General features: G+C 34.2%; 2 protein-coding genes across 4 annotated transcripts in view; both read left to right on the top strand.

Moving 5' to 3' along the window:
- The window catches only part of LOC103490131 (1,4-alpha-glucan-branching enzyme 3, chloroplastic/amyloplastic), a 50053-nt gene extending 47932 nt beyond the window's left edge, over positions 1–2121 (top strand). For both annotated transcript variants that reach the window (XM_008449502.3, XM_008449501.3), the window contains one exon: positions 1692–2121. In XM_008449502.3, coding sequence (XP_008447724.1) covers positions 1692–1724 — 33 coding nt within the window. In that variant the 3' untranslated portion in view covers positions 1725–2121. The remainder of the gene's footprint in view (positions 1–1691) is intronic.
- Positions 2122–5006: 2885 nt separating this feature from the next.
- LOC103490130 (uncharacterized) lies at positions 5007–13370 on the top strand. 2 transcript variants are annotated; one of them, XM_008449500.3, is made up of 10 exons: positions 5007–5447; positions 6188–6259; positions 6408–6497; positions 6621–6663; positions 7799–7905; positions 8994–9089; positions 9598–9788; positions 9864–9933; positions 11988–12107; positions 12789–13370. In XM_008449500.3, the coding sequence occupies exons 1-9, from the start codon at positions 5268–5270 to the stop codon at positions 12096–12098; spliced, it is 960 nt and encodes a 319-aa protein (XP_008447722.1). In that variant the 5' UTR covers positions 5007–5267; the 3' UTR covers positions 12099–12107; positions 12789–13370. The 2 variants fall into 2 exon arrangements, with proteins under 2 accessions (XP_008447722.1, XP_016900485.1); XM_017044996.2 differs by having other exon boundaries at positions 5111–5447; positions 11988–13370.
- The last annotated feature ends 394 nt before the right edge of the window (positions 13371–13764 follow it).

The following is a 13764-nucleotide window of genomic DNA, read 5'->3' as shown; positions in this document are numbered from 1 at the left end:
GATTACCCTATCCGATAGACACTGCTAGTCGTCGCCTTGTTCTTTGACATTACCCTAGCTGCATTTGGCATGTCTTCGTTGCAGTCTTGATCTCTTGGATAGAAGGATTTCCCCCATCCATCATACTGGCAATCCGTGATCCTTTACTTGATGATCCCTCAGGCCCTTCAATCATCGTTGACTTCTCCTTCATTATTCCTTCTATGCATTTCAGTAGCAACTGCTGTTGATGTTGTTTCTCAGCCTGAATACCCAATCGTTCAATGCTCTTAGCCATGGATGCCAAATTCTCCTCTATCGTTGACAACTTGTGTAATTCCACTCTTATGCTCGAAGTGTCTTGATCAACTGCTTCGAGTTTCTCCTCAATTCGCTTCTGTGCCATATCTAAATATATCCCAGGTATTGTTGCTTTAATATCAATTTGATAGAACACTAGTATAGTTGTTCTTTATTCAATTTGGTAAAAGAAGTTACAGATTGGTAGTTTATCAATCTGGAAATTACACACAAAAAATACAGTGAACAATCCACTCTGTACTCATAGCCTACACACCAAAATAACTGATCACCCCCTTTCACACAGACTCCTCTCAACCCCTAAAAACTATCCTGTCCTTCCTAAATAACTGCAAGACTCAATAACTGTAAAGATAACATTAAATTACAGAAATTGTAAAGATACATTAACTGGAATTAACTATAAGAAATTGTTGGCTTCTCCTTCTTCTTTCTCCTACTCTTATGTAAATAATATTGGAGGTCTATCAGATTCTCAATGGGACTCCATTGTTTCTAAGATTTTGAAATTAAATCCTTTGGGGACTTTCAACTAGTGGTCTATCATTGGTCATTTTCAGGTAAAAGTAGTTCTGACTTTTGATGATTGTGTATCACTTACAATCGGTTTGCTAAAAATTTTTGCAGGACTCTTATCAACTTTTATTTTTCTTATTTAATTTACTAATTTAGTCCTGAATTTTGATGGTCTTGTTGATTTAATCTTTAAATTTTAAATAGTGTAAATTACATTTGTAAACTTCGAATGGATGATTATACATTGCTCTTGTTATTACACAAAATGGTGGTGAGTCGGTGATGTAGCATGTTCAATAAAAGTTGGTTGACTGGTCATGCTGTGACAAATGACAAAATGGATTGGATTGCTTAAAAAGATATGACATTATTTAGTCTCTATGTTAGCGACACAAAGTACATATAAGTATAGTTGAAAGTTCAAGAACTTGATTGAAACTTGTGGAAGTTTGGATTCATCCTTTATTACTGTCATCTCATCGATTTTCAATGATGTATAAGAACTGATATTACAGTTGCTTAAGATATTGTGTCATTTGGGGGACAACATTTATGAACACAATTCATTATTTAGTCTCTATGTTAACGACGCGAAGTACATATAACTATAGTTGAACATTCAAGACCGTAATTGAAACTTGTTAAAGTTATTACATGACCACCCAACTTCAATTTATACTTGAACCCATCCCTTATTACTATCATCTCATGATGAAGAACTGATATGACACTTGCTTAAGATATTGTGCATGAAATCTGTTGTTTAGAAGTAGGTAGCTGAAGGGCCATACGATCATGCCAACAACTCGTAAATGTCTGAACTGAATTCATTTCTATGAATACTTGTCCAATCTCTTTCTATCTCTCTCGTGCAGGTTTACAAACTAAGTCGGATATTAAGAATATAAACCATTTTGCACACATTGGGAGGAATTTGACTGAAGTTCGGCGAAGTTGTTATCCATGTTCGCTAGAAAGTCCTGTCCAAAAGACCACTAAGTGAAGTGTCGAAGATGAGCCTGATTTTCCCGTGCCAAGGTAATTTGTTGAGCTTAGCTCAACTTTGTATTTATGAGATAGAATCATGCTTATAATTCTTGCCATCTTTCTCCTTAAGATCCTAAGTGGAAAAATGAATAGTTCTTCAAACCAAGAAATATTGGACGAAGATCTTGCTATTTATAAGATAGAATCACTGATTTTTAGCTATTCTATTACAATTTTGACCGTGGTTCTGTTCTAAACAGCCAGGGTGGACTTGTTTGTTCAGTTGATCATGAGTACGAATAGTTCACTTTCTTTGTATTTCTTAATATTTAAATAAACGGTAGTTAAAATGAAAAAATTGGCTTAGATTACCAAAATGAGTTCTAACCCTTGGGTAAGTGTGTCTCCAGCAGGTTTACTTACCTATCCTTACACAAAAATTTTCTTGGACAAAGTTTCCAAAAATTTTGGGCCATTTAAAATTTTATTTTTATCTTAGCTAAAACCTAAGCTTGTTACGCAAGCATGCAAATTTCTAACCTCATTAAAAGTTCATAAAGCTAAACTATGATCATCTTTGCTTGCAATCTTCCTAATCTCATTAGAAAATTTACAAAGATAAACTATAACTAAATTGTTTTTATTTAAGCATCTAATCTTACTTAATTCTTCAACTAGTTATCTAATATATGACAAATATTTTTTTATTAATAAGGAGTCTCTACATCATAAAAATTATTTTGAAATTATCCTAAACATTCAAATCTATCCATTATATTAAAATATACATGATATGTTTAGCTTATGGCAGAATTTAATCTAAATGACATATTTTATGCCACATTCAAAATGCAATTTAAATCACCTATCTCACACATAATTAAGCTAAAATAGCAAACTTGATCAACTTTTGGCATTCATAGAAAATGTTCTTTAGAAAATCAACTATCCTAAAATTCTAGGTCTTACACAATCTTCGATCTATAACCACCTTGAATTAGGGATCCTAAAAACCATAATCTTCACCCTAGGACAGTTGAGAATATTTGAGTGTTCCAACGGTTAAAGATTGTTGGCCAGAAATCACTCGAAGCACCTCAATGCTATTGAAAAAATCAGCACCCCTTAATTTGAAATGTTGTGACACCTCTTGATTTGAAATGTTGTGGCACAAAACTTTTGATTTTGCTTTTGATCGTATGTTTTTTTGTTCTATTTTTGAACGTTTTTCACAACAAATCTTTGGCATGAACAACACCAACTTGATTTACAGTACAAATATTTAAAAAAATGGATTTTATATTGATACAATCAATAAAAATCGTAAGACTAAATGCCAAAAGCCTAAATAGTCAACTTGTAAACCGCAATTAAAAATCACATATAGTATTTATTTTAAAAGCATTTTGATTTTCAATTTAAATCAAGATTCAAATATTGACTTTAATATCAATTGAAAGGGTCGAGTGTTCTCGATCCCACGGTGAAAATAATGGAATCGTCTTTGATTTTTCAAAATAATTAAAAATACAAAATCTTATAGAAGCTTAAATAGTCCCCTTTGTTGATAAAAGTCAACATAAACTTCTCTTAAACTGATAGTTTTCTTGGAGCTTTCATTCTCCATGAGATTTTCTTTGGTATGACTATCAAGGATTTTGGTTGTAGGAAAATCTCTTCAAAGGTGTGAGGGCATGGGGCTGGAGAATTTTCAGAAAACTCTTTTCAAGGACAACTTTGTTGGGAAATGATGGGCTTTCGAAATAGGGGCCGTTTTTAAAAGAGAAGATGCAAACAATATGCTATGGTGGAAAAGATATTTAAAGAAAGTACGTGCAATTGATAAGGTTCAAGAAACACAAGTTAAAATCTTTCAAAGAATTTTTTACTCAACCTCACTACTAAAAATATTTGTTCAGATCAAAGAAATATAGAGTAAGAGAAGGTTTAAATCCAAGAGACTTGGTGGAAAAAATTATCAATCTAAGATACAAAAATTCAAGAATCAAAGAATTGTGTAGTGGGATTTATGGTAACAAGCAAAAATAAAAAAGAAAGCAACTAAATGTTCTTTTTAGTTTTCAAGAAAGTGATGAGCATAACAAAACATAAATTCTCTCAATGGTTGTAAAGATGGGAATGGATAGTTCTAGCAATCTTTTTATCATTGAATAAAGAATACATTGCAATTCAATTCAACCTACAACCAATAGTCCAAGAAACTTGAGCAATGAATCAAGAAACAACTAAAAATTCATACTAATTTTAAAAAAATGCTTTCATGATGTCTCTAAAAATTAATCGATTGAAATTCAAATTAAGAATTGAAGAAAAATTAATAGATAGATCACATGCTAAAAATTTGTAATTTACAATAATTTTTCTTTAATACAAAGTAAGAAAATATATTGATGCATGAGCAAAAAGTTTAAACAGAAATGCAAAAATAATTACAATCTAATATAAAATTTAGGAATATTTTAAAGGTGGGATGATGTAACAGTTATGAAAGTTTTAAACGGTAAAAGAAGAAAATTATATAGTTTAATTTTTCAAGAATTACGATCTTTGGCTTTAAAACTGAATCATTTCCTTGTATTTGAGAAGATTTTCCAGATTAATAGGAAGGAAGCTTAATCAAAATGAATCAGAAATTTTTTTCTATGATCGATCGATATAAACATCAACAACTCCGAATTGGATTAGTTTCTCCTCAACAAATAAGTGCTTGGGCCAATAAAACTCTATCGAATGGCGAGATAGTTTAATGAAAAAGTTTCGAATATAATTAAAAATAAATAAAAGTTTTTTTTTTCAAACTCAGTTTCTTTAGAAATGAATATTATAAAATTATAGATGAAAATTAGGAGAATCTATAATTAAAAAGATTAGAGGAAAAAGGATCAGCCATGTGTAGAATATGATATTAGATGTGCGAAATTATAAAACTAATGACCGTAAAATTGGAGAGAAAATCGATTTTTTTTTTTTTTAATTTCTTAAATTTGTTTCGAAAGATCAAAATTTCATTTTAGGAGAAGAATAAAATAAAATAAAAAAGTGAAATTTTTATAGAGAAAAGAAAATTAAAAACTATTTAGTAAGAAAAGAAACTTAAATGGTTATAAAGAATTGGATAGATTTTTTATTTATGCATTTGAAATTGGTGCTCAGAAAAAAAGGTTGAAATTTTGTGATTAAATTTAATTTAATCGGGAGTTTTGGGATTTGGTTGAAAATCTTAAAGCATGAATTTAACTTTAGATTTAGATTAATATGTTTATATTACAAAACTACACCTTATAAACTCCCCCTTCACTACAAAGTACAAAGGTTGCCTGTGAAAATACTCGAAAGAAAAAAGAAAAAGAAAAAGAAAAAAAAAAAAAACAACCTTCCATACTGCCCCTTCGCCGGCGTGAAATCGGAGGAGTATTGGGCTCGAAGCTTCTCGACTGTCGGAAATGGCGAATCTCCCCCAGTCCCTTTCCATGAATGCTGCCTTTGGAGGTCCTGGTCCATCCATCCCTGGTGCCACCGGAGCTCCACCGAACAAGGAGCGAAAAATGGCTTCTTCAGAGCAGTTGGTCCTCGACCTCAGCAATCCGGATCTCCGGGAGAATGCTCTCCTTGAACTTTCGAAGGTAAGATTCCTTTAGCGGAGGAGGAGGAGAGTAGTCGGGGTTTGGTGTTGGCGTTAGTTTTTTTCCTTCTTCTTATTTTGGTGCGATGGTGGTGATAATTAGGGGTTGCAGAGGAAACGAATTCTGTTGGTGTTGGAGAGTTTGTAGCTTTTGTTTGGTACGTGAGAAATTTGTAATTTGGCTGCGGCCGAGAGAAGTGTAGGCGAACGTCTGTGTTTATTTGAAATTAAGTTTTTGTTGGTGTGTATATCGTCGCAGCCAAATCGGGGATTGATGCGAGGTTTCACCTGGTTTTTATCCTTGCCCGTATTAGTGCTACTTTTGTGAATTATTCTGTATGGAGTTGACTCTGACTGATATGTAGCGTAATGAAACTTAACCCAACCGGTTAAAAGAAAGAAATATAAACTCCGATTATTCGATTTCGAGATAACGGACTAGTCTTCTTCTTTCTCTTTCGGCTCTAATTCGTGCTGCAAATTTTGTTGGTATCGAAGTACTAACAACGGTTGGATGGGAAATGAAAGTACAAACTAAAACGTACGCTGTGTTTCTAGCGAAAAAAAATATGGCTGACCCTTTGTTAGTGCTAGGGAAAGGTTTAGCCCATCATGTGGGATATATATATATATATATATATATATATATATATATATATATATATATATATATATATGTATGTATGTATCAGTTAAACAAGTATAGTTGATGCTCTAATTTGTTTCTGTTTTTATTTTCAGAAGAGGGAATTGTTTCAAGATTTGGCTCCCTTGTTGTGGAACTCTTTTGGAACGATTGCTGCCTTACTGCAAGTATGCTGTTTTACTTGTCAAACTTTCTATCAATTATCTAATCATTGATGTGATACAAAATCTTATGTTTATTTATTTATTTCGTTGGCCATATTTCATTCCCTAATGTTGTTAAGTTATTTTTAATTATTCTTTTTGGCTCTTACAGGAGATTGTATCGATATATCCCGTTCTTTCACCCCCAAATCTAACCCCTGCGCAGTCAAATAGAGTTTGCAATGCTCTTGCTCTTCTTCAGGTCACTCACTGTTAAACTTTTCACTTAAGGGGAACCAAATTATAGATGGTTTTATTGTCGCTAGTCACTCATGGACATTTTTATCTGAAACTACAACTTATGCACTCTGCATGTTTTTTGCAGTGTGTAGCCTCTCATTCAGATACAAGGATGTTGTTTCTCAATGGTAATGTTTTTCATCTTGTTTATGTTTGAACACTTTTGCTTAAGAATTCGTATACGAAAAAAAAGTGTCCTTGACAAATCTTACACTAATCTATGAGGAGGGAGGGACTAAGGGAGTAGGCCATGTGGATCCGGAGCAGTTTCAAAAAGGTTCTTCCCCATATACTGATGGAGAAGGGACATAATAGAAATATACCTTTTGCATGTGCCACACTCACCTCATATTGGTTGGAGGAGATCCTGATGAATTCTCCTTTTCAGGACCAAGGGATAGTATTTGTTGGCTAGCTTGTTGTTTTGTGATATTGTGGGGAGTGTGGATTCAATGGAGTGGTAGGAATTTAAAGAGGTCGAGCGATATTCAAGGAGGTGCGAGAAGGAGTGAGGTCTAAGCATCTTTAAAGTGTCTGATAATTGGAATTTGTTTTGTAATTATTAGCTTGGTTTCAGTCTTTTTCACCAGAGAGATTTCCTGTGGTCGAGGTCTCCTTTTCTCTTTTAATTTTATTTTTCAATGCTCCTGTGTATTCTTTCATATGTCTCAATGAAAGCTTTCTAACTTCTGCATAAGCCATAATGATAATTCTCGATTGAATATCTAGCAAAAAAGTAAAGTACATATACAAATATGACTTGGGTGCCCGTCAAGAGTGTTTTAAAGCTCAAGGCAACAATAGTCTTCTGGGGCTTAAGCACATGGTGCCAAAGAAAAGCAGTGTTGGTTTTTTCTTTGAGGCGCACTAAAAAAAAAAAAAAGATACCCTTGAACACAAAAATTTATATTTAGACTTGGTAAATTTTATTTTTTAAGTTAATGAAGAAGGAAAGCCCCCTGATTATTTCTAAAAAATAATGAAAAAGCCCCGAGGTGCAGGGTTTTGAGGCTGGGGGCTTCACAAAAGGGGAGCTCCACGAGGGACACCTTATTTTGTGAGTCTCACCTTGTCAAGGCCAGGCACCATACTTGCGCCTTGAGCCTCGACACTTCTGTACGGGAGGGCATTTTAATACACTGGTCATCGGTCATACGATTTACGTAATTTCCTTAAGACGATTGCATTCTCATAATATTTCCCAGTATTCTAATTAGTGTCATTTTCAAGAATTGACCAGCAACTAAATTTTATCCTTTGCAGCTCACATACCACTGTATTTGTATCCTTTTCTTAACACAACTAGCAAGTCAAGACCTTTTGAGTACTTGCGCCTTACTAGCTTAGGTGTCATTGGTGCATTAGTGAAGGTATTTCACTTTAAAGCATGGGCTTTCTCTTCTTTGTTCTCGTTTCTTTACGTGCACTTTCAATGTTTTGATTCCACTTATAACTTTGATACAACCGTATGGACATAGGATGTGGACTGGAAAATATGGCAGGCGTTCAGAATAAAAGGAAACTTCAATTGCATGAATTTCTGTAGCTTTTGCTTTTGATACCTTATAAATCATAAGATCTAAACCTTCTAAATGTTAAGTACGCTTTTCTTTTTTTTGAGATAAAATATTAAGTATGGTTTGTTATCAATTGAAACTTTTTTATTTAAATGAAGAAGCTATCAGATTAAGTAGCACCATTTAGGGCTTTCTTAAAATCTTTTCGGTGCATTAATCATATTACTTTTGTAACTTTATCCCGTTCTTTAGAAAAAGATAGTTTATGTGACTGCTTCAATATGTACAAATATATGCACCTTTGGTACTTTCTTGTAGTAATTTTATGATGGGCGTTTTTTTTTTTTTATAATTTTGTTCTTTTCTCCTGTTGATATTTATATTTCTTTGATTATTAAAGATTCAAACTCTTTTTTGTAGTAATTCTTGGTAGCTCTTGTTTTTGTGATGGCCTATGTTTTTTTCATGAGCTTTTTCTAGACTTCGTTGCCCAGGAAAGAAAAAAAAGGAAGGAGAAAAAAGAAAAAAGAATGAAAAGCTGTGCACCAAGGTCCAGATAATGTAGTTTGGTATTTAAGCACCGATTTGTATAAGACTTTAGCTTAACCTGCTTGAATAAAATTACTTCGGCATGGCAGGAAAAAGGATAATACTACGACATTAAACTTTTTTGGCCTTTAGACGTGATATTGGTTGGTGTTTCATTATTCAAATGAAAATCTGACATAGTAGTCTATGTATGCCTTCAGAAAATTGCTAAGTCCGTGTATCTAAATATAAGAATATACTCCATACCTTCCACTACATAACCTCAGGTACATACAGGCATTGGTACGAGGTGGCCTTTTAATTTCATTGTTACATGGGGCGTAGGCTATGTTTCAATAAATCTTGTTGATCTTTTGAAAATGTGAGTGCTGTTTTCCTTCTTGTTTTCCCAGGTAGATGATACAGAAGTAATAAGTTTTCTTCTGTCAACTGAAATAATTCCTCTATGCCTGCGTACCATGGAAATGGGAAGTGAGTTGTCAAAAACAGTTGAGTTTCCTGATGCTACTCCTATTTCTTTCTCTCTCTATATATTTTTTTCTATTTGTTTCTGCAATTTTACAATGGCACATTTTGGGAGTTAACATCTATATTGTAATTTTCACGGAAAGTTTTGATTGTTTTCTTAATGGGATGAAAATGAAGAAATGTCAACATTTCTCCTCCATTTCTTTTCCCGTTCTTATCAAAATCAAGGGATGTGGGGACTAACTCTCAATTAGTGGACTCTTTCTTGAACTCTGAACAATCCTTTCCTTTTGAGAGGGTAGGAACATGTCCTCTTCTCCATTTGTTGGCCCCTCAATTTTTTGCCTTTTTTTTTTCCAAGACTTCTCTCAACCTTTCCGTGGTTTATACGTATGAAAATAGCAGTAAACAATTTAATGGTACCTTTCTTCCATCTCTGATTCAGATGTTATTTTAGTGAACAAAGTATTAGAGTTTATACTATGCGCTCGTTAACTAACTACTACGACCAACAATTTTATGCTGCAGGTTGCAACATTTATTGTGCAGAAAATTTTGCTGGATGATGTGGGGTTGGATTATATTTGTACTACAGCTGAGCGATTTTTCGCTGTTGGTCGGGTTCTAGGGAATATGGTAGCAGCTCTTGCTGAACAGCCCTCCTCTCGGCTATTGAAACACATAATTCGATGTTATCTTCGATTGTCCGATAACCCAAAGTCGGTAAACGTAGATTTACATCTCATTTGAGGCAATTATCCTTCACTGTTTCTTTAACTTGTTCCATTGTTCAGGGCTTGCGACGCCTTGAGGAGCTGTCTTCCAGACATGTTGAGGGATGCTACTTTCAATAGTTGCCTTCGGGTAAGTGCCCTTTCTAAATGGACTGCATTACTATTTGGTAGGGCTTCTAATGAGGAACAATGTTTACAATTGATGGAATATTATCTAAGTGGGAAGTGTGGTTGTGGTTGTTGCATAAGAAACCATTTCATCAATAAATGAAGTATCTAATTACAAACAAAACCCAAGTACAAGATTATGCTAACCATTTCATCGATAAATGAAATATCTAGTTACAGACAAAACCCAAGTACAAGATTATGCAAACCATTTCTTCGATAAATGAAATATCTAATTACAAACAAAACCCAAGTACAAGATGAACCGACATGACAACCCCATCAATAGATGAAAAGTATGATGAAATCAACGAGGTAGGGTGGATGAACAAAATGGCGATAAAAAAATGTAAAAAGAATTGTTGTAGAAGCCCGCTACTATAGAGAGACCAAACAAATGATCAATTCAAAGAATATCAAACTGAAGTGGAACCCCCAATTGAATCTTTTTTCTTATATATAAGAAACAAATATATTCATGGAACAAAATAAAAACAACCTAAGGGCAAGGGACAAGAGGCCCTCCCTAAAAAAAACTAAAGAATAAGGGGCCAAGGGCCTTCCAATTGTTGAAAATCATAGAAATGATGTAATTACAAAAGTGTTTGGTATTAATTCGTACTCCGTCAAGAAGTTGTGTGTTGCAACACAATCCAAAAAGAATCAAAAGAATTATAGTTGTCTTAAAAAATTCTACCATTCCTCTCTTTCCAAATACACCACAAAAGGGAACGGGTAGCACAAGCCCACAAGATGTAACCTTTCGGACTATAACCTCTAATTTTGAGCCTTTCCAACATCCAACTGTCAATCTTACTAGAAAGACAAACCTCTGAGTCAAAGATTCTAAACAGAGTGTTCCGAGCTTTCCAGGTCCAGGGTCTCCTCTTCTTTGAAACAAAGGCAACACATCGAGGGGATGAGTATGGTATGCCAAAATAGTTTCTCATGAGCATTGAAACTTCTATAAGCGAGCGACCATAAGAAGAATTTCACCTTTTTCGCGATTTTAGTCTTCCATGTGGCGAATCAAGGAAGCAGAATGGAGGGGATCTCTTGGTTAATTTAAGAAAAGTTAATTTCGTAGTAAAGCTGCCATTAGCATTAGGTAGGAGTCCATTTAAGATTATCACGATCGTCCGAAGGGGCCCAAGAATGAAGAGTTTCCTGAATAGTGGCCACGTTGTCAAGCTCACAATCAAGCACATTTCTTCTACGACCCATATTCCAAGAATGACTGGCATTACACCAACAGTCAGCCACAAGAGCATCCTTGTTCAATGACCTGGAGAACAAATTAGGGAATATTTCTGCTAAAGGTTGCAACACCAGCTGTCATTCCAAAATCTGATTTTTGTTCCCTCACCTAACAAAAAGGCCGAGAAATTAAGGAAAGTCTCCTTGTGTTTCAGGATGCCAGCCCATAATCTATAAGACCTTCCCCTGTTTGGAGCTTTAGGAAACTATCCATTCTCCTCCAAGCCGTAAATAGCCACAATTAAGCGCTTCCATAACGCATTTTCTTCCTTACTAAATCTCCAAAGCCATGCAAGCCAAAGTCATGGAACCCCCAATTGAATCAACATGCAAGCTTAAGTAACCACTAACGACCAAAAAATAACTATGACAATAATGATGAGAGAAGGCCAAAAGAGGATCGAAGAGCGTATCCAAGCTGACAAAGAACCCTCCGAAGGGTGGATGAAACTTTTTTCTCATTAGAGCTCTAGCACTCTTAGTTCCAATGTCTCTGATACTTTTCGTTTGTTACATAATAAAACATGGTTTAAAATATTATAGAAAAGGGTTCTGGAAAATTAGTGCTCCACTAAGAAAAATACTATTTTCAACATCATCCCGAACTCATGTTCAGTCGGAGCTCCTACTTCCACAGCTACTGCTTATGAGTATATATATACATACATGTGTTTATACATGTTTTGTTTTCAAAAAACTTATTGACTTATTTTGCTTTGTTTTTGGTTCATTTCCATTTTTTTCTTTTAATGTTGACAGGAGGATCCAACCACTAGGAGGTGGCTGCAACAGTTGCTACACAACGTAGGAATGAGTAGGGTTCCAGCACTTCAGGCTGGAGCTGGATTTGATCACATGATGGTGAACTAAACCTGAAATGTATGTTTCAAATTTTCAGTATTTGTCATATAGTTTTACAGTTTGCAGCTTTGCTACAACTTATTTATTTTCTCTGCTGTGTTTATTTATTTGTAAGCATGATTTAGTTTTGTAGTTAGGGACGTTGTATCTGAAAAAAAAAAAAGAAAGAAAATTCATTTAACTTGAACAATGCCGTTTCTAGTGGAAGAATTATACATGTTCATAGTTGCCAATAGAACTGCTTTTAGCTGTGTAACATCTAAGTCTTATCTACCAAATATTTTGTTTCAATTAAGGGAAAAGGGTCTCTTACTTTGTTAGACATTTTTTAGCATGTCGATGAATTTATTTTTATTTAGTCCAAGGTCTGAAACTATTACACTTTTAGTCTTAGGTTTTTAATTTCAATTTAGTCTCAAGGTTTTAAAATGTCAAAATTTTACTGTTGAGGTTTGGAGGCTTTTTTTTTCTTTTTTTTTTCAAATTTCAATTTTCAGTTTGGCCTATAAGTTTCATCATTTACACCTTTAACCATTTTTTCTGTAAGAAGATTGAACAGTTAGAACGATAAAGCACAAACAGAGATGGGAAGATCAGATCTTTTTGACACTTTTTATGTGATTTAGTTTCTGATATTTGTTTGTTCTTTTTCTTGTCGAGCAGAATTTCACTAAGTTACTGTGTTTGTTTTTGATGCAGCCAAGTCTGTGTAGTACTTTAGGAGATTTCTTTTACGATAGGTCTTAGCCATGAACCCTCCTTCATATCAATTCAAGTGCGCAACTTACCAAACGATCTTGAGAACATTGAGCATTTGTTCGAATCTTTGTGGGTTCTAAGTAGCTCTTTGGTTTCCTACAACCCTACGAACATTAGTTTTACCATATTCGCCTCAACATTAGTTCCCTCTCAACAATCCATTCTCAAAATCGTTGGGATTTGTCTCTTCTTACAATGCCAACTGAAGGAAATGGAGAAAGGAATGGTAGAGACAAGATTGGAATTTCAGAGACGAGATCAAACCCCCACCTCGAGGAATAGATGTCGTGACATTCATTTATCCTGTTAACTAGTGAATTCGTTGTGTATTTTTTAGTGCATGAAAGCATAAATAGCTTTGATTGGAATAGTGTTTGTAGATTTTTCTTTCCATTACTTCACTTGGGTTGGGTGGAGTCTACCTGATTGATCGTCCAACGACATGGCGGTTTAGTAAATTGACGGTTTAGTAAATCGATTCCTATGAATTTATTAAATAATTGGAATTCTTTATTCACAGTCTATCGTGAGAATTAGTCACTAAATTCAGAGTTGAAGACTTTGTTTTAAAATTTCTCCAAAATATACTAACCAAATTAAAACGTTTAAAGTTTTTTCAAATACAATATCTACATATATAAGCAAGAAAACTACAGTTAAAACAATTTTTCTTTTCCCCTTTTGTATTAGTTGTTGATAAAAGTTATCATGTTAATAGGACATGCTACATAGGGATTATCGTTCAGATGCCCCAATTGTTTATATTTATGTGAAATTGCCTAAATATAACACCTCATATGCAGATTGAGTCAGTCTCGCCCTCTTGCTCTCCTTTCTCACTCGCACTTGCTCTCCTCTTTTTTTGTTCTTGTTTAGACCTTTTTTATTCCAACGAAAACTTAAATATAGTATCTGA

This window comes from Cucumis melo, chromosome 1 (assembly GCF_025177605.1).
Source record: "Cucumis melo cultivar AY chromosome 1, USDA_Cmelo_AY_1.0, whole genome shotgun sequence".
NCBI lineage: Eukaryota > Viridiplantae > Streptophyta > Magnoliopsida > Cucurbitales > Cucurbitaceae > Cucumis > Cucumis melo.
The sequence above is the reverse complement of the archived record's forward strand: the minus strand, read 5'-3'. Positions and strand labels throughout refer to the sequence as shown.